Source organism: Elephas maximus, chromosome 4 (assembly GCF_024166365.1).
Source record: "Elephas maximus indicus isolate mEleMax1 chromosome 4, mEleMax1 primary haplotype, whole genome shotgun sequence".
NCBI lineage: Eukaryota > Metazoa > Chordata > Mammalia > Proboscidea > Elephantidae > Elephas > Elephas maximus.
Window position 1 is genome coordinate 68,607,390 of NC_064822.1, and position 25,948 is coordinate 68,633,337.

At 36.3% G+C, this 25,948-nt stretch overlaps 2 protein-coding genes across 2 annotated transcripts in view; both read right to left on the minus strand.

Annotated features, from left to right (window-relative positions):
- On the minus strand, positions 1-25,243 carry LOC126074796 (NKG2-C type II integral membrane protein-like). Its single transcript, XM_049881608.1, has 5 exons — positions 25,227-25,243; positions 6,752-6,855; positions 5,638-5,786; positions 461-531; positions 1-160 (listed from the first exon to the last, which is right to left on the minus strand). Exons 1-5 carry the CDS (start codon positions 25,241-25,243, stop codon positions 1-3), a joined length of 501 nt encoding a protein of 166 aa, XP_049737565.1.
- LOC126075188 (NKG2-A/NKG2-B type II integral membrane protein-like) overlaps positions 1-25,948 on the minus strand; it is a 245,080-nt gene that overhangs the window by 26,342 nt on the left and 192,790 nt on the right. The window lies entirely within an intron of this gene.

Sequence of the window (25,948 nt, forward strand, 5' to 3'; positions counted from 1 at the left end):
TCATAAATGGGGAACAGCATTATACCGAACTTTGGAAAATGACCTTGCTTCGTGCTTACAAATATATGTTTTTAATTCTAAGCAGGATTCAGAAGAAGTCTTGTTACTGTAAATATTAAAAAAGGTGCAATTCTTGTCCCTCTCTGGAGATACTGAAATCCTGTAATACAGAGAAGAATAATATTTTTAAGAAAAGATATATGTATAATTAAATATATATATAAAAATAATATTCATGGAGTTATCCTTTTTAATAAAGTATTAATATTGATAATGCATAACTTAATAATATAATAAATATTTCAATCTTAAAGAATTTATGCAGCCCTACAGTTATATATCTGAACCTGAATATTTCCTCTACTATTTGTCAATGAAGACTTAAATGATTGTAGTTTTATACTTGTTCATTTATTGCTTTTTCTCAAGTTATAAAATAGAGGAATTTCAAAACTCTTACGCTTTGGAGGAGAAAGTTGAATTGCCACTAATTTCAATCCACATTAAGACACCGAAATACCTCATGAAATTCTAGGAGAAAACAATTTTAAGGGAAATCGAATATAAATTATTATATTAATTTTTTTTGTTGTATCAAATACAGTGAATCCTTTCTTACTGTACAGAGCCCCTCAATTTGTTCATATTGTGAGTGTTTCACACCGGACACGATATAGACATTGATTAGTGTGACTGAGTAAAGGGATCAGATTGACAAAAACAATACTTTCAGGGCTCTGGAAATTGATCAAAGTCCAATAATAATTTGAAAAAGATTTATTCCTGGAAAGCTGGTAGATATTGATTAAGAATTGGACACATCTGCCGTCTTCCTGCCCAGGCTGCTCCCAATCCCTTCCCCTCCCCAGCTCAGTGAGAACACCTTCAGATTTTACAGCATGGGGCAGGCTGCAAAAGTCAGCAGTGTGACTGCCAAAGGTGGCAGATTTGACTGCAGGTGAGAGGTGATGATAAAAACCCACAGGATTTCCAGCTCGAAGTACTGAAATCTATGGCAAATGAATGATTAAAACCCACAAATTCTCTACCCTGAGTTTGTGTTCTCCATGGGAGTAAGCAGAATACCAGCAACAATTTTTTCTTTTTCCCAGCCGTAAATTTAAGACAAAGATCCTAAAAATGAGAGTCCAATAAAAGGGATGACATTAGCTCTCTACACATTCTTGGTTACCGGAATAAAATATTACATTTTCAAATGACACGTAGATGTTCCCAATAAAAAGTAAAGGCCAATGGAGACCTGAGAGCTTGCTGCAAAGTTATGAGCAATTCCCAACACACACATACACACACACACCACATCAAAAGATAGAGGGAGGAAGTCCTAGAAAGCTGAAGTCTTTGGATACGACCTCTACTTGAATCATTGGCTAATAACAAAGCTATGCAGTCACAAGAAAAACTCCTAGGAAGCTAGGGTAAAAAGTAAAACATAACCAAAAATATAATAGAACATTGGCAAAGGACTTGAATAGATATTTCTTCAACAAAGAAATACAAATGACCAACAAGTACATGAAAAGATAATCAAAGTCATTAGTCATTACCGAATGCAAATCAAAACCACAATGAGCTATCACTTCACAACCCTAAGATGGTGCTGATTTAAAAAACAAAAAACAACAGGTGTTGTTGAGGATGTGGAAAAATTGGAAACGTCATCCATTGCTGGTGGGATTATAAAAAGGTGCAGCCAAGGTGGAAAACAGTTTTGGTGCTTACTGAAAAATTTAAACATAGAATCACTATCTGATCCAGAAATTCCATTTCTAGTTATACACCCAAAAAATTAATAGGAGGAACACAAACAGATACTTGCACACCAGTGTTCACTGCAGCACTATTGGCAGTAGCCAAAAAATTAGAAATAAACTGAATGTCCATCAACAGATGAATGAATAAATAAAATAAGGTACATACATACAATGGAATATTACTCAGCCATAAAGAGAAATGAAGTCCTGTAACATACTATTGCATGGATGAACTTTGAAAACATAATGCTGAATGAAATCAGAAAAGGACAAATATTGTATGATTACACTAATGTGAAATTCCTCGCATAGGCAAGTGTATAGAGACCAAAGCTTATTGTAGTTTATATGAGTAGAGGCAGGAGGAAGATAATGGAACAGGGGAACGCAATGCTCAGGGGACACTAAATTTCCGTTCAGGGTGATGGGGAAATTTGGGAATAGATAATGGTGATGGTTGAACAACACAAAAAACATAATTAATGTCACTGAATTGTACACATGAAGGATATTGAAATGGCAAATGTTTGTTACAAATATATTCACACAATAAAAAAAATAGTGAAAGCAATCAGGGAGAAATCATGCATTAGTACTGCTTCGGTTACTCTGGTGGAACCCTGACTAAAATAATAAATTAAGCAAGATTGCTGAAAATAACGTCAATATACAAATGTACATGTTTTATTGTGCTATATTAGAGACATCATAAAAAGAAAGATAACCAGAGTTAGATTAAATAAAATCATCCAAGACTTTAACCTAAATATATGAAACTGTTTTGAGAATATAAAGAGAGGATTAAGGCATGTTAGAGGATCGCTGGCGATGCAAGGGTTAAGTGCTCTGCTACTAATCAAAAGGTCAGAAGTTCAAACTCACCATCAGCTCCACAAAAGACTGGCAGTATGCTCCCATAAAGATTCCAGCCAAAGAAACCCTATGGGGGAGTTCTGCTCTGCCCTGTAGGGTCACTATGAGTCAAATCGACTGGATAGCACACAACAACAACACAGGTATGTTAAAACATATTATATAGATATCAATTTTGAACAATTAACCTATTGATTAAATATAACTTCAATAAACCCACCTCCTGATTCTGTGAAAATGTTTATATAGGCACTAAAAGGGCCAGTGTAACAGGATACTCCTGAAGAAGACTGGGATGAAGTGATTTGTTGCACTGAATATCAAAGCTTAACATAAAGCTTTAGTAATATTTACCATGGGGTACGGGTGCAAGAAAAAAATAGAAAAATGGAACATGGTAGTCTCCCTAAACACATCAAATGCAGACACACCCATGAAATTGATTTATGGCAAAAGTGGCAGAGTGGAGAATGGAGAAACAGTCATCTTTGCTATGTTACTCTTCATCAATTAAATAATGATGTTGAAAAGTATAAACTTCACTTTTACCTCACTTCGTCCAAAACCCAGCATCACAAAAAATAAATTCCCAATGAATTGCTGATCAAAAAAAAGAAATAATTCCTATAGATAAATATAAGAGAATGTATTTATAGACTTTTAGTAATTCCTAAAATAGATCCAAAACAAGCAGTAAAACCCCCCAACATGCTGAATTAGACTATCATTTTTTTTAATAAATGTTCATTAGAAGACTCAAAATATTAAAGTAAAAATGTAAGTTACTGAGGAAAAAGAAGCTATTAAAATCTCATAAAATCAGGAAAGAGCTCATATTCAAAACGTGTCAACAACTTATTTGGAGGGAAAGAAAAACCACATAGGAAAAATGGACAAGAGACATGAACAGGCACTTCACAAAAGGTATCCTAATGCTACGAGCACATAGAAATGTGTTCAATCTAACAGTAATTAGGAAAATGCATTATTAATATCATGACACTGCTATATAAGCTTAAAAATGTCCAATATAAGAATTCCTCATACTACTAAGTTTTGATGCTTACAAGGATCAAGGAACATGTTCAGATACTATTGAATAAAGTGGATATGTGTACCAAAAACCTAGGAAACTATCAAATAAATTTACAAATGTTGACATGCACAGATACCTAGGAACTTGAAATTGAATTCCTACACATACAGGTAGTATGTGGACAGAATACATACACAGGGATGTACAGAGAATAATTAATTATTCATAACAGGCAAGTGTTAGAAATAATCCAAACGTCCACGCACAGTAAACTGGATTACAAAATATTATATTCACATAATACAGCAGTGACAATTAGCAAATTACAGCTAACGACGACAATACGGATGAATAACATGAATGTGTTATATGAGTGAAACAAGAGACCAAACAGAAAATGCATACTGTACAATTTCATTTATATAAAATTCAAAAACAAGCAAAGCTAATCTATAATATTAAATGTCATAATAGTGCTTTAGGGAGGAGAGAGAAGTATTGAGAGCAGACACAGGGACATGGCTACTAAGGGGTTACAAATGTCTGTTTGTTAAACTTATTTGTAAACAAATAAACAAAACAAACAAAAACACCAAACTTGTCACTATAGAATAGATTCTGACTCGTGGCAACCTCATGTTTTACAGACTAGAACTGAGCTCCACAGGTTTTCTTGGCTGTCTGTAATCTTATTCTTCTAATTATTATTTTTAATTTTATTGTGTTTTAAATGAACCTTTACAGCACAAGTTAGTTCTTCACTCAAAAATTTACACATAAATTGTTTTGTGACATTGGTTGCAATGACGCAATGTGTCAGCACTCTCCCCCTTTCCCTTGAAACCCTGGGTGCCCTGTGATCATTTGTCCAGGTTTCCTGTCCCTTCTTGCCTTCTAGTCTTTGCTTTTGGGTGAGTGTTGCCCATTTGTTCTCATATACTTGATTGAACTAAGAAGCACATTTCTCGCGTGTGTTATTGTTTGTTTTACAGGGTTGCTATGAGTCACAATCAATTCAATGGCAACGAATTAATCTTTGGCTGAAAGGAGGGCTTTGGGAGTGGCTTCAGTTCTGAGTTAGCACAATGTCCTGGGGCCACAGTCTCAGGGGTTCCTCCAGTCTCAGTCAGACCAGTAAGTCTGGTCTTTTTCTGTGAATTTGAATTTTGTTCTACATTTTTGTCCTGCTCTGTTCAGAACCCTCTATTGTGATCCCTTTCAGAGCAGTTGGTGGTGGTAGCCGGGCACCTTTTAGTTTTTCTGGGCTCAGGCTGGTGGAGACTGTGGTTCACGTAGAAGCAGACTGCTAGGCCTTTCCTTCAGGGTAAGGCTGAATTCTTGATTATTTGGATAGCAGTGGAGGGATTAAATACTGCACCACCAGGGCTGTTTACCAAGAGACCAGGTATTTTTTAAATACATGGGTCATTCACTCTCTAGGAGCCCTGGTGGTGCAGGCGTTAAGCTCTAGGCTTATAATCGAAAGGTCGGCAGATAGAACCTACTATCCCACTCTGTGGGAGAAATAATTTGGCAGTCTGCTTCCATGAAAGATTTATAGCCTTGAAAACCATAAAGGGCATTTCTAGGGTAACTATGAATCGGAATCAACTTGATGGCAAAAGGTTATATTCACTTTCTGATCAATCTGCACGATTATATGTTTATTTTGTTTATATTTTTACGTATGATGATTTAAAAATAACAAAGTTTATTTTCGAAGAAAAGCTTTTATGGAAGTATTGTTTTTCATGAGAAACAGTACTAAATAAGCAAATGTGCATTAATAGCCTAATAAAATAAATAAAATGGTATAAAGGCAATATTAAAGGACTATTAAACAGCCTTGAAAACAAACTACAAGTGTATACTAAAATACGCATGAGTCCTACAAACATAATATTGACTGAAATAAGCTTTCAATAAAATGTTTGAATAACTTAAAAATCTTACCATGTCTTCTTCATTATCTCTGTGAAGCAGATTGGATGTATTAGAAGCACAGGCCATCCAACTCTCATTCCATGATTTTCTTTCACTACTAATGTAATAACAGAGGTTGGGATACATAAACCAGGCCTTTGGACAATGATGACAATGTCCTAAGAAAGATTTGAATTACTACCAAAATGATTCAAATTGACAAATAAATATTAATTGACATATCTTCAGAGGTACAAACAAATATGTACATAACCAAGATATGCACCTTCACAAACTGGCACATGTAAAACAAAACACACAAAGCCATATATATATGCACAGAATGTTTGCATCTCAACCCCTAATTTATATACCCATGAGGCAAACAAAGACTACATCCTGTATATGTCCTGGAAATGGACATGTACCACCTTTATTTTAATTTTGGTGGTTAGATATATAATGGTCTATTGACTTTTAAACAATATTTCATCTTATTGTTAACCAAGAAGGAACACTCTCCTAAAATCTTTATTTATGAAAATATATTGCTCAATTTTAGTTTTTATAATTTCTTATAATTTTTTTAAGCCCAAATGCAGAGAGAAAACATATTTCCTATAAACCCAGCCCAGTCTGCACTAATATCAGAACTTTATAAATGGTTACAGACCTAGAAAAAAAAAAAAAATGTTTAGAATTAGAATAGTGGAATAAAAATAATGAAAAAATAGCTAATAAAGTCATGAAGGTCTTTGGGAAAATTTTAATTACTGAAATTTAATTCCTACACGTGCAGGTAACAAATGGTCTTTGGGGAAAAACAGCCTAATGAACTGAACTTTACCATCCCTTACAGTATTTGATACAACCACTTTGAAAAATTAACTTGTACTGTTCAATAATTTTTTTACACTCCTGAAGAAATTTTAGAATATATATATATATATATTCTCCACATCGTTCTGTTATTTTTTTTTCTGGCAAATTCATAATAACGTTTCCACATTTAGTCCGAATATAAACATTGAGTCCAAATACATACATTGAAATGAAGGTTCTCTTCCTTGATATGATTACATAATTAGAAGCACTTACAAATCCTTAGAATAAAAAGCTTCCTTGTTACCTTTCAAAAACTTACCGGCAGTAATAACTACAACTGTCGTGGTTAGTGCACTGGCCATCAGGAAAGGCAGGTGATTCCCAGGGTCATAGCAGTGAGCCTCACAGGAGATGATGGGAAACCTGCAGGGAGAAATGGAAATACTGAGACAGGAAAGATGGAGAGAATTGTTTGGAAGATTTACATACAACAAGAACCCTATGCACAGAAAATTATATGCGTAAATGCTGCAACTGAACCCACGTCCACCTTGTAATCTTTCTCTATACCACTGCATTGTCAGTAAACATAATGTTTCACGAATTATTGGTCAAAAACTACAGATTTTATCAACGCCTGAGTAAAACTAGTTTTCAGATTCCATATTAGAATATCATACCCCCAATTTGAGCTCTGATTCTCAAAAATGAAAATATGTGAGCCTATTCCCTAAATATGACCATCCTCCTTTCATGCCTCAGTGTTTCCTGTTTCCCCCCATCTCTGCTCCCCAACTGCACATCCTAGAGCACTTGTGCTGAAGGACCAGTAAATGCTTTACCTTTGCAATGGGGTTTCTTGTCATTTCCTTGAAGATCCTGAGAAGCATTATGAAGGTTTAATTCCACGTACGTTATGTCCTGCTCAGTGTCTCAAATGGAGCTACTTTTGCTCTCAGGTTTGATTTGCTGCCTCTTTGGGTATTTGGCCAGGTTGATGTCTGAGTAGATTACTCCTTGATTACTCATCTCTTCAGCTGAGTGATGCCACTGACTGTGCTTTAGGGTAACTGTGCTTTTAGAAGTCAATATATGGGGCACATAATGACAAGATGGCTCGTGCGCATAAACTGGGCTGTGGAGGATGGGAGTAAGGTGAGGGTTAGTGGTCATTTGCAGTTGAAGAATCTAGTTTGGATCCAGATTTACTTTAGGTTTAACGCAAGGGTCCAGAGTTGAGTAAGTACTTTTTTTTAGATATCCTGCATTTGACAAAATATTATTTGTTGGAGTAATGAAAAGCAATAAATTATTGAGGATAAAGAAGTTAATAAATTAAAATTTCATTATTTATTTAAAGTCTGAGTCCATTAAAATATCTTAAAACCATTATATTACCTCTGTGAAAATTAAAAATTCATATTTAAAAAAAAACAATGCATCAATTTTTATGAAAATTTAAACAGTTATAATGGTTAAAGAATAAACAATCCAAAGTCAAAGGGATTGGAAAGTTAGTGTATGTATATTAATTTATTGCTGTAAATCACTTTGTTTTAGTGATACACACGTATTTACTTATTTATGGATGGGTGGAGGGTTCTGAAAAATCACTAAGAATTTAAAGAAAAATTTTATGTGTTGGAACGTGATACCTAATACACTAAACTTACTTATGCACAGAATAAAAGTACTGGAAGCACCACAAAGAACAAACAAAACATATTTAAAAAAAAAAAAAAACTTCTTTTACAGAATCATCAATTATTTAATGGCTAGAATATGAGACTATGTAAGTTGATAAATGAAAATGTAGACCATTTATGTGAGGACACTCTTGATTCAAATGTCCAGACAGACCCTATGTTTGTCAAGATCAATGAAGGTCACTTTAGATGGGTAATTAATTGTAATAATTCAGTTCATGTAATTTCATTCAGTCAATGGGCTCTAGAGTAAGTGAAATTTAGAATTAAATTTCACCTTTTAAACCTACAATGTTTGATGTTTAGAAATTCACTCAGTTTTCTAAACAAAATAGAAATGTTACTATATAAAAGTAATGCATGTAATACACTTAACACAGCCTGGCACTTACAAGCACTCAGGAGATGTTCACCTTTTTAATTATTATTTTAGCCGCAAAAGCCATGTTAGTGTTTCTGATCCATTACAGTTAGAAATTGTGAAAGAACTTCATTAGAGAGTGTTATCTTTTACTGGTGTGGTTTACTTTTAAAAATGTTTTCTTAAATTTTTAAAAACCTTTTGTCATCAGTTATCATGTTCAAATTACCATTTTACAGGAGCTACTCATCCTGCTTTTTCTTAAAAATAAAACTGAAAGAATTTAATCTAAGTGGATAAGGAATTATGTCTGACCTTGTATTATTCAATTAGCTTCTTTAAAAATGCAGTTCTAAAGACTGAGCTCAATGTAAAATAATATATTATTCTTCAAAGACACAAATTGGGCCAATTAAAAAATCCAAATTAATTGATCATTGTCATGATGCTTATGGAATTTCACTTTAAATGATATTGATTAATGAACTCAAATATGTGTGTGTGAATGTGTGTGTGCACTGGAGTAATTCTCCACAGGTAGTAATTTGAATAACTTAAGAAATCTTCAAACATTTTTGATGTTTGCTCTTTACCCTGAAAACTTATTCCAATAAAGACTCCATTGTTCTTTGAATTTCTCATGTATTAATAGAACCTCAGCATATTATGCACAGCAATCATAATCTCCCACCAGATGAGCTGGGCTAGAAGACAGAGAGGAGAGCAGTGGCACATACCTTCTGTCGGTCAGAAAGCCATGCCTTATGTAGGGAGGCCTCGTCAATGTCCTAGAGGTCTCCTATAGCTGGGTAATAGGAAAAAAAAAAAAAGAACCATTGTCGAGTCCATTCAAGAAAAATCTAAAGACATTAATCCAGCACAAGAACAAGCAGTATCTGTGCTCTCACAGACTGTCCTGTGTGGGCTCAGAGTGAGGCAGAGCGGAAAAAGCAGATGGCTCATCCACGTGTTATTTAATGTTTGAACAGGAAATCCTCACACTTGGGCTATTCTGAAATCAGTTTACCTCATCACCCACCTCCAGAACATAAATGTTGAGATCCTATTGAAAGGACACTGTAGATCTTTAAATATGTCATACAGATTGTCCCTTTTAAAGTACTTTTGAGAAATTGCTCTCAAATTCTACAGAATTTGGGGGGATAAAGGGCTTGCCCAGCCATCCAGTTCAATGTTTCCATCTCATCATCAGCTATTAAACCTTAGGCCATGTTAACACTATTAGATTTCAAAGTCCTATTTTTACAGTGGCTTGCAAAATCTTGGCATTACATACTTCTTTATACATTTCCTTATTATACCATTTCTTTTATGATGGACAAATGCTAAAATCATAGCACCATTCTCAACAGGTATTTAATCATATTTATTGAATATAATTTGGAGAGATTACTACTTTTCAACCTTATTGTAGCTGGCACAAGGGCCAATATATCCAAACTTATCTACTTGAATTTTTGAAATGTTTGTACTCAATCTTATTTTTTAATACATCATAGAATCATCAGATGTCCCCTGATAAAAACAATTATCTCTTGGAAGGGTAAAACAATAAATATTGAATTATATATCACGCCATTGATTAAAATTTTAAATAACTACTCATTGTGATATAATATCATACATTCTATATGATGTATAGTATGGAAACCCTGGTGGCATCGTGGTTTAGTGCTAGGGCTGCTAACCAAGAGGTCGGCAGTTCGAATCGCCGGGCGCTCCCTGGAAACTATTGGGCAGTTCTTCTCTGTCCTATAGGGTCGCTATGACTCAGAATCGACTCGACGGCAGTGATTTTTTATGGTATAGTATATACTACATGAGTCTCTAATCATGACTAATTTTCTATATTTTAACAGGAATATTTGTTTGAAAGCGACAAAAGCCGAAGTGAAACAACAACAGCAAAGAAGGGAGGGTGCAGGAAAAAGAGAAGTTTTAAAGCACAAGTTGAAATGACGTATTAGCATTAGAAAAAAATTATAGTAAAATGACCTCATTTGTATCTAATGAAATTCTTTCAATCATTCCTCATCTTGCATCAAAGAAAATGTAAGTTTTTTTGCTAGCAACCCTAAAGAAATTCACTTCTGTGCAGCCTGTAGGTAATTTCAGTTAAAATTCACCCACAACTTAAACAACTTAGGCTTTGTTAAATCTAGAAAAAATGGCATATAAATCCATATTTGTGTCTCTGGAATTTGGACTGATAATTGATCCTTCAAAATTGATGGCTATTATTGCCAGCTATATGTGTATTTCTATTAATTATATTTTATTGTGTTTTTATAAACTGAATAATAATGTCTGTGTGCCTTTCTACTTGTTAGAAATAAGTTAATCTTCTTTTGTAATGGTTTATTATATTTTTGTACACTAATAATCCCTCTTTTCATTACTTATATAATTAAAACAGCAGTTTTATTCTCCAACAATGCCAAATAATGTAAAGTTCATGAGTGTTCTTTTTTTAAGTTGAAGGCATACATGACTACTATTCTTACAGACTTCCACTTTTGATGTCTTCAATTAAACAGTGGTATACACCATGGACTTTGTTATATGTTGTAATATGGATTGATTTTTGTGGCATTTATACCTAATGAAATCTATGCTTGAACAATGGAAAGGCACAATAAAAATTACTTAAAATGATCGAGTACTCAAAATTGCTTCATATTACACATATGTATATATATTTATATATATATATACACAAAATGTTGACTGTGACTAATTCTAACAATGGCAGAACCTAGTGTCCTATGAGACATGACAAAATTATAAGTTAATACCAAGTGAAAAGAGCCTTTTGTTGTGATGGCAAAATTGTGTCATTTTCAAGGAATTAAAAAAGAAGGGAATTAATTACCAACTGATTCTCACTAAAGGATTTACTAAAGAATCTTCCAGCAGAAGAAAAAAATATCCCGGGTTAAAGCTTGGATATTCAGAAAGCAAATAAGAGTTAAGGAACAGAAAATTATGTGAATACACCTAAGTCGATATTGACCACATAAAATGTTATTATAAAGTTTCTAATTTTAAACTTATAGTTCTATTAGGATGCAATGGAGCAAATACGGCAGCAAGCATTAGTAAAGAAAGGTAAGGGCAGTATGATCTTCTCACCGAGAAATGGTAAGAGTTTTAATTTGTCGTTATGTAATGAGTAAAGAATGTAAATTGTAAAACGTAGAGCACTACTAAAGGAATAGTTAAAGCGCATCGAATTAAGCTTTTACCATAAAAAGTAGAACAATAAAAATATTTATTCCAACAAAAGATTAAAAAAGCAAATGAAAAGTAAGGTATGTTTAGAGCTACAAATAGAAAGTAAATAGTAAATCGTACAGTTCAATCCAAATTCAATTATGTGCTGTTGTTGTTAGGTGCCATCGAGTCAGTTCCAACTCACGGCAACCCCATGTACAACAGAAAGAAACAGCCCAGTCCTATGCCAGCCACATGATCTTTCTTATGCTTGAGCCCATTGTTGCAGCCATTGTTGTCAATGCATTTCTCTGAGGATCTTCCTCTCTACTCTGATCCCCCACTTTACCAAGTCTGATGTCCTTCTCCAGGGACTGTTCCCTCCTGACAACATGTCCAAAGTACGTGAGATGAAGTCTCGCCGTCTTCACTTCTAAAGAGCATTCTGGCTGTACTTTTTCCAAGACGGGTTTGTTTGTTCTTTTGGCAGTCCATGGCATATTCAATATTCTCCACCAATGCCATAATTCAAAGATATCAATTCTTCTTTGGTTCTCCTTATTCACTGCCCAGCTTTCGCATCCACATGAGGCAATTGAAAACATCATGGCTTGGTTCAGGCTCACCTTCATCCTTAAGGTGACATCTTTGCTTTTTAACACTTTAAAGAGGTCTTTTGCAGCAGATTTACCCAACGCAATGCATCTTTTGGTTTCTTGACTGCTGCTTCCATAGACTTTGATTGTGGATCCAATTAAAATGAAATCGTTGACAACTTCAAGCTTTCCTCTGTTTATCATGATGTTGTTTCTTGGTCGGTTGTGAGGATTTTTGTTTTCTTTACTTTGACATGTAATCCATACTGAAGGCTGTGGTCTTTGATCTTCATCAGTAAGTGCTTCAAGTCGTATTCACTTTCAGCAAGCAAGGTTGTGTTATCTGCATAATGCAGGTTGTTAATGAGTCTTCCTCCAATTCTGATGCTGTGTTATTCTTCATATAGTTCAGCTTCTCAGATTATTTGCTCAGCATATAGATTGAAAACATATGGGAAAGGATACAATCCAGATGCACACCTTTGCTGATAGGTATATTAAATATAAATAGAATATTTTTCCATGTAATAAAAGAGCGCCTGAGTGTATTAACAATAATCTTTTGCTGCCCTGATGAGACACATATTAAACATGAGAATAAAGGGAAGAAGAAAAAAAATATCATGCATCTTAGAGTTCTCTACAGAAACAGAATTGATGAAATACATGTATATATGAGATTTAATTCAAAGATTTGGGAAGGTGGCAAGTCCAAAATCTTTAGGTAAGGCAATAGCCTCAGGACTCCTGCTGGCTACCACGATGTGGGGAGCTGGCAAGTCCAAAATCTGTAGTTCAGGTGACAGGCTGGAGATTATGCAGACTTGTGACCCAAAATCCATAGGCCACGGGACAATAGGAGTCCATTCCTTGTCAACTTGGGGCCCATGCACACATCCTTAAATCATATGTAACCTCCCAATAAAGACAAAATAAAGTTGTACTTTTGCCAAACATGATAGAGCTATAGCTCGTATAACAAAAATGCACCAACTTCCTCCGTGAGAATGCAGAGTTAATTTATGTTATATGATGTAAGGCAATAAGAAAGGAAAGTAAATAAAACATATTTGTGTTATATATGTTGTTTGTTTTCTTGAGTCTATTCCAACTCATATCAAAACTATGTACAATGGAATGAAACGCTGCCCAGTCCTACACTGTCCTCATACTCATTGTTATGTTCGAGCTCATTCTTGTAGCCATTGTGTCAATCAACCTCATTGAGGGTCTTCCTCTTTTGCACTGACCCTCTCCTTTACCAGGCATGCTGTTCTTCTACAGGGACTGATCCCTCCCGATAACATATCCAAAGTATGTGAGATGAAGTCTCACCATCCTTGCTTCTAATGAGCATTCTGGCTGAACTTCTTCCAAGGCAAATTAGGTCATTCTTCTGACACTCTGTACACTCAAAATACTTTGCCAACACCACGTTCAAAAGCATCAATTTTTCCTTGGCCTTCCTTATTCATTGTACAGCTTTCACATGCATGTGAGGTGATTGCAAACACCTTGGCTCGAGCCAGGAGCAACTCAGTCCTCAAGGTGACATCTTTGCTTTTTAACAATTAGGAGTTTCTCAGCTGATTTACCCAATGCAATGTGTTCTTTGATTTCTTCACTGCTGCTTCCATGGGCATTGATTGTGGATCCAAGTAAAATGAAATCCTTGACAACTTTAATCTTTTCTCTGTGTATCGTAATGTTGCTTATTGGTAGAGTTGTGAAGATTTTTGTTTTCTTTATGTTGAGGTGTAATACATGCTAAAGACTGGGGTCTTTGATCTTCATCAGTAAGTGCTTCAAGTCTTCTTCACTTTGGGCAAGGAAGATTGTGTCATCTGTCTATCGCAGGTTGTTAATGAGTCTTCCACTGCTCCTGATGCCCCATTCTTCTTCCTATAGCTTATCGTCTTGGATTAGTTTCTCAGAATACAGACTGAATAGTATGGTGAAAGAATACAACCCTGATGCACACCTTTCTTGACTTTAAACCACACAGTATCCTCTTGTCTTGTTCAAACAACTGCCTCTTGGTCTATGTACAGGTTCCTCACGAATACGATTACGTGTTCTGCAATTCCCATTCTTTGAAATGTTATTCATAATTTGTTATGACCCACACAGTCAGATGCCTTTACATAGTCGATAAAAAACTGGTAAACATCTTTCTGCCACTCTGTTTTCAGCCAGGATCCATCTGACATCAGCAATGACATTCCTAGTTCCACATCCTCTTCTGAATCTGACTGGTATTTCTGGCAGTTCCCTGTAGATGTACTGCTGCAGATACTTTTGAATGATCTTCCACAATATTTTTCTTGCCAAACCAAAAAACAAGCCCATTTCCATCCAGTCGATTCCAACTCACTAATGATATTGTCCGACAATTTCTGCATTCTGTTGGATCACCTGCCTTTGGAATGGGTACAAATATGGATCTCTCCCAGTCAGTAGGTCAGGTAGCTATCTTCCAAATGTCTTGGCTTAGTCCAGTGAGCACCTAAAGCTCTTCAGCTGTTTGTTAAAACATCTCACTTGGTACTCCATCAATTCTGGAAGTCTTGGTTTTCACAGTTGCCTTTAGTGTAGCTTTGACCTCTTCCTTCTCTTTCATTGGTTCTTGATCATATGCTACCTCCAGAAATTGTTGAATATCAATGATTTTTTTTGGTACAGTTTTTGTTTGATACTTCTTACTTCATTTAATATTTTCCATGTAAAATGCCTCAATATTGCAACTTGAGGCTTGAATTTTTTCTTCAGTTCTTTCAGCTTCAGAAATGCTGAGCAAGTTCTTCCGTTTTGGTTTTCTATGTCCAGATCTTTGCACATATCATTGTAATAGTTTACGTTGTCTTTCAAGCAGCCCTTTGAAATCTTCTGTCCTATTCTTTTACTTCATCATTTCTTCCTTTCGCTTTAGCTACTCTACTCTCAAGAGCAGCTTTCAGAGACTCCTCTTTTCCTTCTTTCCTGTCTTTTTAATGACCTCTTCCTTTTTTCATGTGTGATGTCCTCGGTGTCATTCCACGACTTGTCTGGTCTTGGGTCATTAGTGTTTAATGCCTCAAATCTATTCTTGAGATGGTCTTGAAATTCAGGTGGAATATTCCCAAGATCGTACTTTGGCTCTCTTGGACTTAATTTTCTAGAGCTTCAACTTGAACTTGCATGTGAGTAATTGATGGTCTGTTCCAGAGTCAACTCCTGGCTTTGTTCAGACTGATGGTATTGAGCTTTTGCATCGTCTCTTTCTACAAATATAGTCAATTTGATCCCTGTGTATTTCATCTGTTGAGAGCCAAGTATATTGTTGCCATTTATGTGGTTGGAAAAAGCCATATGTGAAGAAGAAGTTATTGGTCTTGCAAAATTCTAGCATGTGATCTCTGGCATCATTTCTATCACCAAGGTCATATTCTCCAACTACCAATCTTTCTACTTTGTTTTCAACTTTTGTACTCCAATAAAAAAATAGCCAGTAATTATCAATGAGTTTTTATATATATATATATATATATATTTACTGAACTTAAGAGGAAGGTTTACAGAACAAGCTAGTTTCTCATCAAAATGTACACACATTGTTATATGACATTGGTTAACAATCCTATGACGTGTCAACACTCTCCCTTAACAACCCTGGCTTCCCTACTACCAGCTTTTCTGTTTCCTCCTACCTCCAGTCCCTGGCCCAGGGCTCATGCACCCCTTTAGTCTTGTTTTATTCCATGGGCCTGTTCAATCTTTGACTGAAGGATGAACCTCAGGAATGAATGCATTACTGAGCTGAAAGGGTCCCCGGCGGCCATACTCTGAGGCCAGCAAGTCTGGTCTTTCTTTTTGAGTTACAATTTTGTTCTACATTTTTCTCCATTTCTTTCCAGGACCCTGTATTGTGATCCCTGTCAGAGCAGCCAGTGGTGGTAGCCAGGCAACATCTAGTACTGGAATCAGTGTGGTGGAGGACATGGTAGATGTGGTCTATTAGTCCTTTGGACTAATCTTTCGCTTGTATCTTTAGTTTTCTTAATTTTTCCTAAATCCAGAGGGGTGAGACCAGTGGAATATCCTCGATGTCCATTCACAGGCTTTTAAGACCCCAGACGCTACTCACTAGTGAAATGTAGAACATTTTCTTTATAAACTCTGTTATGCCAATTGACCTAGATCTTCTGTGAGACTATGGTTCCCACAGCCCGTGGCTGAGCAATTCTATCCCTCAGGAAGTTTGGATGAGTCTATGGAGGTACCTTGGCCTTGTCTTGTTCAAGTTGTGCTGGCTTCTCCAGTATTGTGTACTGTCTTACCTTTCACCAAAGTTCCTGCTTATCTTTTGTCTAGTAAGTGTTTTTCCATTCGCACCCCTCCACTCCCTCGTAAGTATCAAATACTGCTTCTTTTTGTATGTAAACATTTTCATGAGTTTTTACAGTAGTGTTCTCATGCAATATTTGTCCTTTTGTGATTAACTTATTTCACTCAGCATAATGTTCTGCAGGTGTATTCATGTTATGAGATTCTTCACAGATCCATTGTTGTTCTTTATAGTTGAGTTTATTGCTGTCATTTTGAAGTTTTTTTTTTGGTGGTGTTAACAGTTCCTTTGTTCCTTTTACTTTTCTGTACCGAGTTCTTTTTGTTTGTGGATATTTTTGTTTTTGTAGATTTTGTTTTTTTTTGAGACTTTATGTTTCTTCTTATTTTGATGAGTAAGTTTGTTAACTTTCTTTTTGGTTACCTTGAGAGTTACCCTTGTCTTCCTAGGTAATAAAAAAAAAATAAAAGTAATATGTTCCTATTATTACTTGGTAACACTCTACCTTCCTCTCCATCAGAAAGTTCTGTACCAAACCGTTTATTCCCTGTTTTATTGTTCTGACGTTGTCATCATTTACAGATTAACCTCCCTGGTTCCCTGTTGCAATTGTTTTGGTTTTGGTAGTCCTTGAGGCCTCATCTCCTAGGTTGGTGTCTGCTTGGTACAATCTTGCAACCTAAATTTAGGCTATGGTCTGATGCAGTTTTTTCTCAGACCAAAGGACTCCCTTTAATAATTCTTGTAAGTTTTGTTTGGTTTTTACATATTCACTTAGTTTCCTTTTATCTGGAAATGTCCTAATTTCACCATCATATATGAACGAAAGTTTTGCAGGATATGTTTTTCTTGTTTGGCAATTTTTTTTCTTTCAAGGTTTTATATCATTGCCTTCTTGCCTACATGGTTTCTGTTGAATAATCAGAGCTTAGTCTGATTGTTTCTCCTCTGTATATGATTTTTTGTTTTTCTCAAGGTGCTTGCTGGATTTTTTCTTTGTTTTTGGTTTTAGCCAGTGTGATTATGATATGCCTTGGTGTTTTTCTTTTGGAATCTATCCTATATGGGGCTCAAGATCTTCTTGGATGGTCAGCTTTTCATCATTCATGATATTATGGGAGTTTTCTGTCAGCAATTCTTCAATGACTCTCTCTGTGTTTTCTGTTTTGTCTCCCTGTTCTGGAACTCGGATCAGTTGCAAATTTGTGCTTTTGATTGTACCCCACATTATTCTCAGGGTTTCTTCAATTTTCTTCATTCTTTCTTCTGATTTTTCCTCAAACAGAGTTGTATCCAAGTGTTTGTCTTCAATTTCGCTGATTCTGTCTTACATAGTTTCGAACCTGCTCCTCAGCCCTTCTACGACACTGTCCATTTCTGAAATCTTGTTGATTATCTTTTGAATTTCTAATTGCTTTTGTATGATTTCTAGTTGTGAATTTATTTCGGCATTTTGCTCCTGTATTACTTTCCTGAATTGTTCCATCTTTTTGGTCTGTATTTTCCATGAATTTGTCTGCCTTTTTCAAAACTTTGTCTATTTTTTGCTCATTTTTGTCTGCTTTTTGCTTCAACTCTTGGATTGCTCTAAATATTAGAGATTTGAATTTCCTATCAGGTAGTCCTAGTGCATTTTCTTCTACTGGAAAGTCACCTGGCGTTTTATTTTGGATGCCTACTGGACCCATTCTGTCCTGTTTTTTTATGTTTTGATATTGTCTGCTGTCTTAGGGACATTCAGTACTTATTTTCTTCATTTCTTGATTGTAGATTTGTTTGTTTCATCCTGGTTTTTTGTTTTATTTGGTTGTGCCCATGCATATAAGCTGCACATTCTTTGTTGTCTGCTCGTATGTGGTCACAATACTTTTCACTTCATGAAGCTGCTTTCCCATACTTCCTGTCTGCTGATCTCTGATGTAGGTGGGGTGAATCCAAGTGGCACAGACACTGCACTCCCCACCTGCCCAAGCCACCACAGCCAGCCAGAAAGCTTGGAGGTGGAGCAGTGGGGAGAGAATGGGGACTGGGAAAGCATGTATCGCTGGTTACTGAGTTCTCTGTCTTCTGCTGGGAGTTCCGCGAAGCTGCTTACCTATGCTCCCTGTCTGTCGATCCTTGCCAGGAGTCCAAGATGGTGGATCCATGCTGCGTTAGCTGATGGGGCCCTCTGCACATATCTCCTCACTCACTGTCCTCTCTCAGTTTCTTATTCCATTTGGTGCTTGGCTGAGTTTTCTATCTCTTCATTTGGCACTTCAGGTACCAGGAATTATGTTTGTGTGAGTTTTACTTACTTTTTCTAGTCTTTTCTGTGGAGGGACAATGTAGTGCTTCAGTCTATGCAGCCATGTTGACCGGAAGTCTTATCAATGTGTCTTGATGCAATCTATGATCAATTTCACACTGCAGAAGTTGGTAAAAAATCTTCAGTTTCTTCATTTTTGGACATAGTGGTTGGGGAGTAAATTAGAATAATAGCTGTATTAACTGGTCTTCCTTGTACGCATACAGATATTGTCCTGTCACTGACAGTCTTGTACTTCAGGATGGATCTTGAAATTTTCTTTTGACAATAAACATGACACCATTCCTCTTTAACTTCCCATTCCTGACATAGTAGACCATATGATTATTTGAATCAAAATGGCCAATTCCAGGCCATTTCAGATCACTAATGCCTAGGATATTGATGTTTTTATGCTCCATTTCATTTTTAATGATTTCCAATTTTCCTAGATTCATTTAATTCGTACATTCCACGTTCCCATTATTCATGGATGTTTGTGGTTTTCCATTTTGAGTAGTGCCACATCAGCAGATGAATTTCCCGAAAGCTCAACTGAATCCACATCATTAAGGATGAGTCTATTTTAGGAGGCAGCTCTGCCACAGTTGCATTTTGAGTACCTTCCAACCTGAGGGGCTCATTGTCCAGTACTACACAAGACAATGTTCTGCTGCTATTCCTAAGGTTTTCACTGCCAATTTTTTTTCAGAAGTAGATGACTTCCAGATCCTTTTTCTTAATCTATCTTAGCCTGGAAGCTCCTCTGAAACCTGTCCACCAAGGGTGACCCTGCTGGTATTTGCAATGCAGGTGGGAAATATTCCAGCATCACATCAACAAGCATGCCACCAAAGTGTGACAAACTGACAGACACATGGTTGTTGTTTTATATATATATGTATGTAAAACACAAGAAAGATATAAGACATATGCATAACAATTACAGTCCTCATTTCTGCAACTGGTCATGTTGTTCTAGCTCATGTTTTTAACTACCTGCTTTCACTACCCATTCCATATTCCCTTTGCCCTCAGGAAGCACCTCAGCAGGTTGTGGCTCTTTGCCAGATGACTTGACACTAACCTTTATTCCTAAAGAGACTGAGACATTAATAGTCCTGCCTGAATTGAGTCATTTTAGTTTTCATTGCCTTTAATCTCAGGGAGTAGTAGTACTAAGATATGCCCTAAGGGACTGCCTTTTTTACAGGCATTCTTCTTTACTTTCCCTACGTAATAAGACGACAGTATTTCCTAGGCAATCAAGATGAATCATTCCAGCCAATATAGTAATTCCCTTCTTTGCCTATTTAGTTAAAGGAATGAAAATTCCAAAATGGCTAAGTGGCGTTCTTAATTTCCAGTTCAGTGGAAACACAGCTGTGTCTCCTGGTGGAAATATTGCTCCCTTTGGAACCAAGCCCTAGGCCAGCAGAGAGAGCGGAGTGTCACAGGCATAGGAAGAAAAATTTTATAAGTGAATCACTAGTGGTAATAGTGAGTGGTACTACTCCCGTTTCTACCCCTTGATTACAAGACCAGTCAATTCTGGCAATGGGAGAAATGGCACCATATGTTGGACACTAGTTTGAAGCATCCTCAGCCTCCTAGAGAACATTACCCAGGCCTGCAAGGTATTGCCACCAAGCTGGAGCCATAACTGACTCTTCAAAAGGCCCTTCTACTATTCTACCAATTCAGTTGCTTCAGCATGATGAGAAACATGGTAAAGCTAGAGAATTTTGTGAGTATGGGTCCAGTGCTACACTTCATTTTCTGTGAAGTGAATTCTTTCATCAAAGGCAATGCTGTGTGGAATGCCATGGTGGTGGATAAGTTGTTCCGTAAGTCCACAGATAGTGATTTTGGCAGAAGCATTGTGTACAGGGAAGGCAAATCCATATCCAGAGTAAATGCTTATCCCATAATAACAAAATGCTGCCCTTTCCGTGATCGATACGGTTCAATGTCATCAGCTTGCTAACAGGCTGCTGGCCAATCACACCCCAGGAAATGATGTCATATTGGGGACTCTGTTGGTTTCTGCTGAAACCAGGTGGGTTTTGGTGAGTGAAAATCTTGCTGAGGCCATGGATAATCTCCATCTCTGCCACCATGGCCACATTGTTCATGAGCTCACTAGGCACTGATAGGAGCGGCTGGAGAAAGAGGCTAACTGGTACCCACACAACATATTATCCTATCCACGTGACTATTAAACTCTTTGGCTAAAAAGTTATTCAAGATCTAAAGAACCAAAAACCAAACCCAGTGCCGTTGATTCGATTCTGACCTCATAGTGACCCTACAGGACAGAGTAGAACTGCCCTATAGAGTTTAAAAGGAGTGCCTGGTGGATTTGAACTGCCGACCCTTTGGTTAGCAGCTGTAGCACTTAGCCACTATGCCACAAGGGTTTCCTATTCAAGGACATAATGAAAAATTAAATAGGCTGCAAGAACCCATACAGATACAGCAATCAGAAATTCAGAAAATTAAAAATAAAATTACAGTTTTAGACAACTCAATAGAAAGTCAGAGGAGCAGAATTGAGGAAAAGGAAGGCAGGATTAGTGAAATGGAAGAAAGGTGAAACACTTGACACCAATATATTTGAAGAAAAATCAGATGAAAGAATTAACACTGAAGAAGCCCTAAGAATCATGTGAGACTCTATCAAGACAAATAACTTAGGAGTGATTGGAGTACCAGAACTGGGAGAGATAACAGGAAATACAGAGAGAATTGTTGAGAATTTGTTGGCAGAAAACTTTCCTGATATCGTGAAGGAGGAGAAGATATCCATCCAAGATGCTCATCAAACCCTGCATAAGGTAGATCTCAAAAGAGTCACCAAGACATATAATCAAACTTGTCAAAACCAAAGACAAACAGAGAATTCTAAAAGAGGCTAGGGATAAATGAAAAGTCACCTACAAAGAAAAGTCAATAAGAATAATCTCAGACTATTTGACAGAAACCAGGCATGCAGGCAAGAAGGCAATGGGATGACTTATATAAAACACCGAAGGAAAAAAATTTCCAGCCAAGATCATATATCCAGCAAAACTGTCTCTCAAATATAAAGGTGAAATTAGGACATTTCCAGATAAACAGAACTTTAGGGAATTTGTGAAAAGCAAATCAAGACTATAAGAAATGCTAAAAGGAGTTCTCTGGTTACAAAATAAATAATATCAGATATCATCCTAAGACTAGAATACAGAGCAATGCAAACAGATAGCAGTCCAGATAGGGAAATCACAAAAATAAATCAAGATAAAAAATGCTCAAAACAGGGAAACAGCAATGTCATAATGTAATAGATGACAACATTAAAACAATAAAGAGAGACTAAGAAATGTAGTCATAGATCTTTCATATGCAGAGGAAGACAATGCAATATAAAGAAATAAAAGTTTGATTTAAAATTAGAAAAATAGGGGTAAATATTAAGGTAACCACAAAGGAAACTAGCAATCCTAATATCAAAATGAAATACAAGAAAAACATAAAGACTTGGCAAACAAAAAAAAGAATAAGAGGAAAAGACATTATGTAATGAAAAACTACTAAGCACAAAAAATTAAGTGGGAAAAAGAAACTGTCAAAAGCACACAGAAAAACACATGAAAATGACAGCACTAAACTCATAAAAAAAAAAAAAAAAAAACAAACTCATACCCATCCAAAAGTGTGCTGAATGTAAATGGACTAAATGCACTAATAAGGAGACACAGAGTGGCAGAATAGATTAAAAAAAAAACACAATCTGTCCTATATGTTGCCTACAGGAGATGCAAACAACCTAAAACCCAAAGGATGGAAAAAAAATATATCAAGCAAATAACAGTCAAAAAAGACTAGGAGCGGCAATTTTAGTTTTGGAGAAAATAGACTTTAAAGTTAAATCCACCACAAAGGGAAAGGAAGGACACTATATAATGATCAAAGAGACAATATATCAGGAGGATATAACCATATTAAATATCTACTCACCCAATGACAGGGCTTCAAGATACATAAATTCCAACAGCATTGAAAAGTGAGACAGACAGCTCCACGATAAATAAATAAACAAAGCAAGCAAGGGTAAAAAAATGTTCATAATTTCATATGAATTTACATAAAAATGTAACATTAAAACCTGTCTAGTATAAAGCAAAAGGGGAGAAGATGCAAATAACTAATCAAAATGAAAATTGAAGTATCATCATATATATTACAAAAAATGAAAAGGAAATAATATGTGCTGGTGGCTCAGGGAAAAGAGCTCTACGGTTAACAGAAAGTTCAACAATTCGAACCCATCAGCCACTCTGTGGGAGAAAGAGTTAGCAGTCTGCTCCAGTAAAGATTACAACTTTGGAAGGCTTTACTGCATTTAGAGCATTTCTACTCTGTCCAAATAGGGTCACTACGAGTTGGAATCGATACGCTGGCAATTGGTCTGATTTTAGTTTTGGTGGTGCAGTGCTTAAGGACTTAGCTAACAATCAAAAGGTCGACAACTCAAACTCACCAGCCATTCCTTCAAGGAAAGATGTGGCAGTCTGCTCCAACAAAGATTATAGCCTTGGAAACCCTGGGGGTTAGTTCTACTCTGTCCTATAGGGTCACTGTGAGTCAGGATTGACTTGACAGCAAAGGGTTTGATTTGGTTTTATAGGAGAATACAATAAGCAAATGCATGTCAACAGATTAGATAACCTAGGTGAAATGGAGGAGCCATGGTTGCACAACGGTTAAGTGCTCAGGTGCTACTCAAAAGGTTGGTGGCTCAAGCCCATCTAGCAGCTCTAAAGGAGAAACACCTGGCAATCTGCTCCCGTAAAGATTACAACCTAGAAAGCCCTAAGGGACAGTTCTAGTAGGAGCTGAAATCTACTCAATAGCATCTAACAACAACACTACTCAATGGCACCTAGCTACACAAAAATTATGTAAACTGACTCAAGAAATAGAAAATTTCAATGGACCTTCAACAATTAAAGAGACGGAATCAGGAAAAGCATTTGACAAAATTCAACACCCTTTCATGATACGTATAGGGGCTATGAGTCGGAATCGACTCGACGGCACTGGGTTCTGAGTTTTTTCAGATTTCATGATACAACATTTAGAAAATCAGGAATAGAAGTGAAATTTCTCAACATGATAAGTGGTATGTATGAAAAGCCCACTCCTAATGTCACAGGGTTGCTTTGAGTTGGATTGACTTGATGGGAATGGGTTCAATTTTTTTTTAATATAATGTCATATTCAATGCTACAAGACTAAAAGCTTTCATCCAGGGATCAGCAACAAGAAAAAGATATACATTTTTACCACTGAAAAAATTTTTTTTTTCTTTTTTATGCAACACTGAAATAACAACAACAACAAGTCTGTCAGTTTGTCATACTGTGGGGGCCTGTGTGTTGCTTCAATGCTGGAAACTATGCCATTGGTATTCAAATACCGCCAGGGTCACCCATGGCAGCCTAGTTTTGGCTGAGCTTCCAGACTAAGACTGACTGGGAAGGAGAACCCAGCAATCTACTTCTGAAAAGAATTAATCCATGAAAACAACCATATGGTCTCCCCTTTTCCTTTACACAACACAGATTTTAATGTTACATTTCATTTTGAAGTGGACAAGCATATGGTCTACTATGCCAGGAATGACAAATTGAGGAGGAACCGTGTTGCATTCATTGTCAAAAAGAACATTTCAAGATCTAACCTGAAGTACAACACCATCAGGGATAGGATACTACCCATATGTCTACTAGGAAGACCAGTTAATATGACTAGTCAAATTGACCCACCAACCACTAAGGCCAATGGCAAAGAAGTTGAAAATTTTTACCAACTTCTGCAGTCTGAAATTGAATGAACATGCAATCAGGATGCACTGATAATTACTGGTGATTGGAAGGTGAAAGTTAGAAACAGAAAAGAAGGATCCGGATGTTGGAAAATATAGCCCTGGTGATAGAAATGATGCCAGAGATGGCATGATTGAATTTGGCAACACCAATGACTTCTTCATTGCAAATATCATTTTAACCAACATAAATGACCACTATACGAATGGACTTCACCAGATGGAATACAGAGGAATCAAGTCATCTATATCTGTGGAAAGAAAGATGGAAAAACTCAATATCATCAGTCAGAACAAGGCCAGGGATCAACTGTGGATCAGAGTATCAATTACCCATATGCAAGTTCAAGTTGAAACTGAAGATAATTAGAATACGTCCACGAGAGCCAAACTATGATCTTGAATATATCTTACCTGAATTTAGAGACCATCTCAACGATAGATTTGATGCATTGAATACTAATGACAGAAGACCAGTTGAGTTCTGGAATGACATCAAGGATAGCATACATGAAGAGAGCAAGAGGTCATTAAAAAGACAGAAGAGAAACAAAAGACCTAAATGGATGTCAGAAGAGACTGAAACTTGCTCTTGAACTTCAGGTCTAAAGCAAAAGGGAAAAACGAAGAATTAAAAGAGCTGAGCAGAAGATTTCAAAGGGTGGCTCCAGAAGACAAAGTATCATGATGACATATGCAAAGACCTGGAGTAGAAAACCAAAAGAGAAGAACACACTTGGTATTTCTCAAGCTGAAAGAACTGAAGAAAAAATTCAAGTCTTAAGTTGCAAAGGTGAAGGATTTTACAGGGAAAATACTCAAAAATGCAGGAAGCATCAAAAGAAGGTGGAAGGAATACACAGAGTGACTATACCAAAAAGACTTAGTTAACTTTGATCAGGAACAGATGGTCCTGAAGGAAGAAGTCCAAGCTAAACCGAAGACATTGGCAAAAAATAAGGCTCTGGGAATTAACGGAATACCAATTAAGATGCTTCAACAAATGGATGTAGCGTTGGAGCTGCTCACTCATCTATTCCAAGGAATTTGGAAGAGAGCTACCTGGCCAACTATGCCTATTTCCAAGAAAGCTGATACAACCAAATGTGGAAATTATCAAAGAATATCGTTAATAT

Excerpts from the sequence above, each read along its gene's own strand:
- LOC126074796 (XM_049881608.1), bottom strand. Across the intron at positions 5,787-6,751 it reads AGTTGTAGTTATTACTGCCG|GACATTGTCATCATTGTCCA; the intron begins GTAAGTTTTTGA and ends AATCTTTCTTAG. Across the intron at positions 532-5,637 it reads GAGATAATGAAGAAGACATG|AATTTCATGAGGTATTTCGG; the intron begins GTAAGATTTTTA and ends GTTTTCTCCTAG.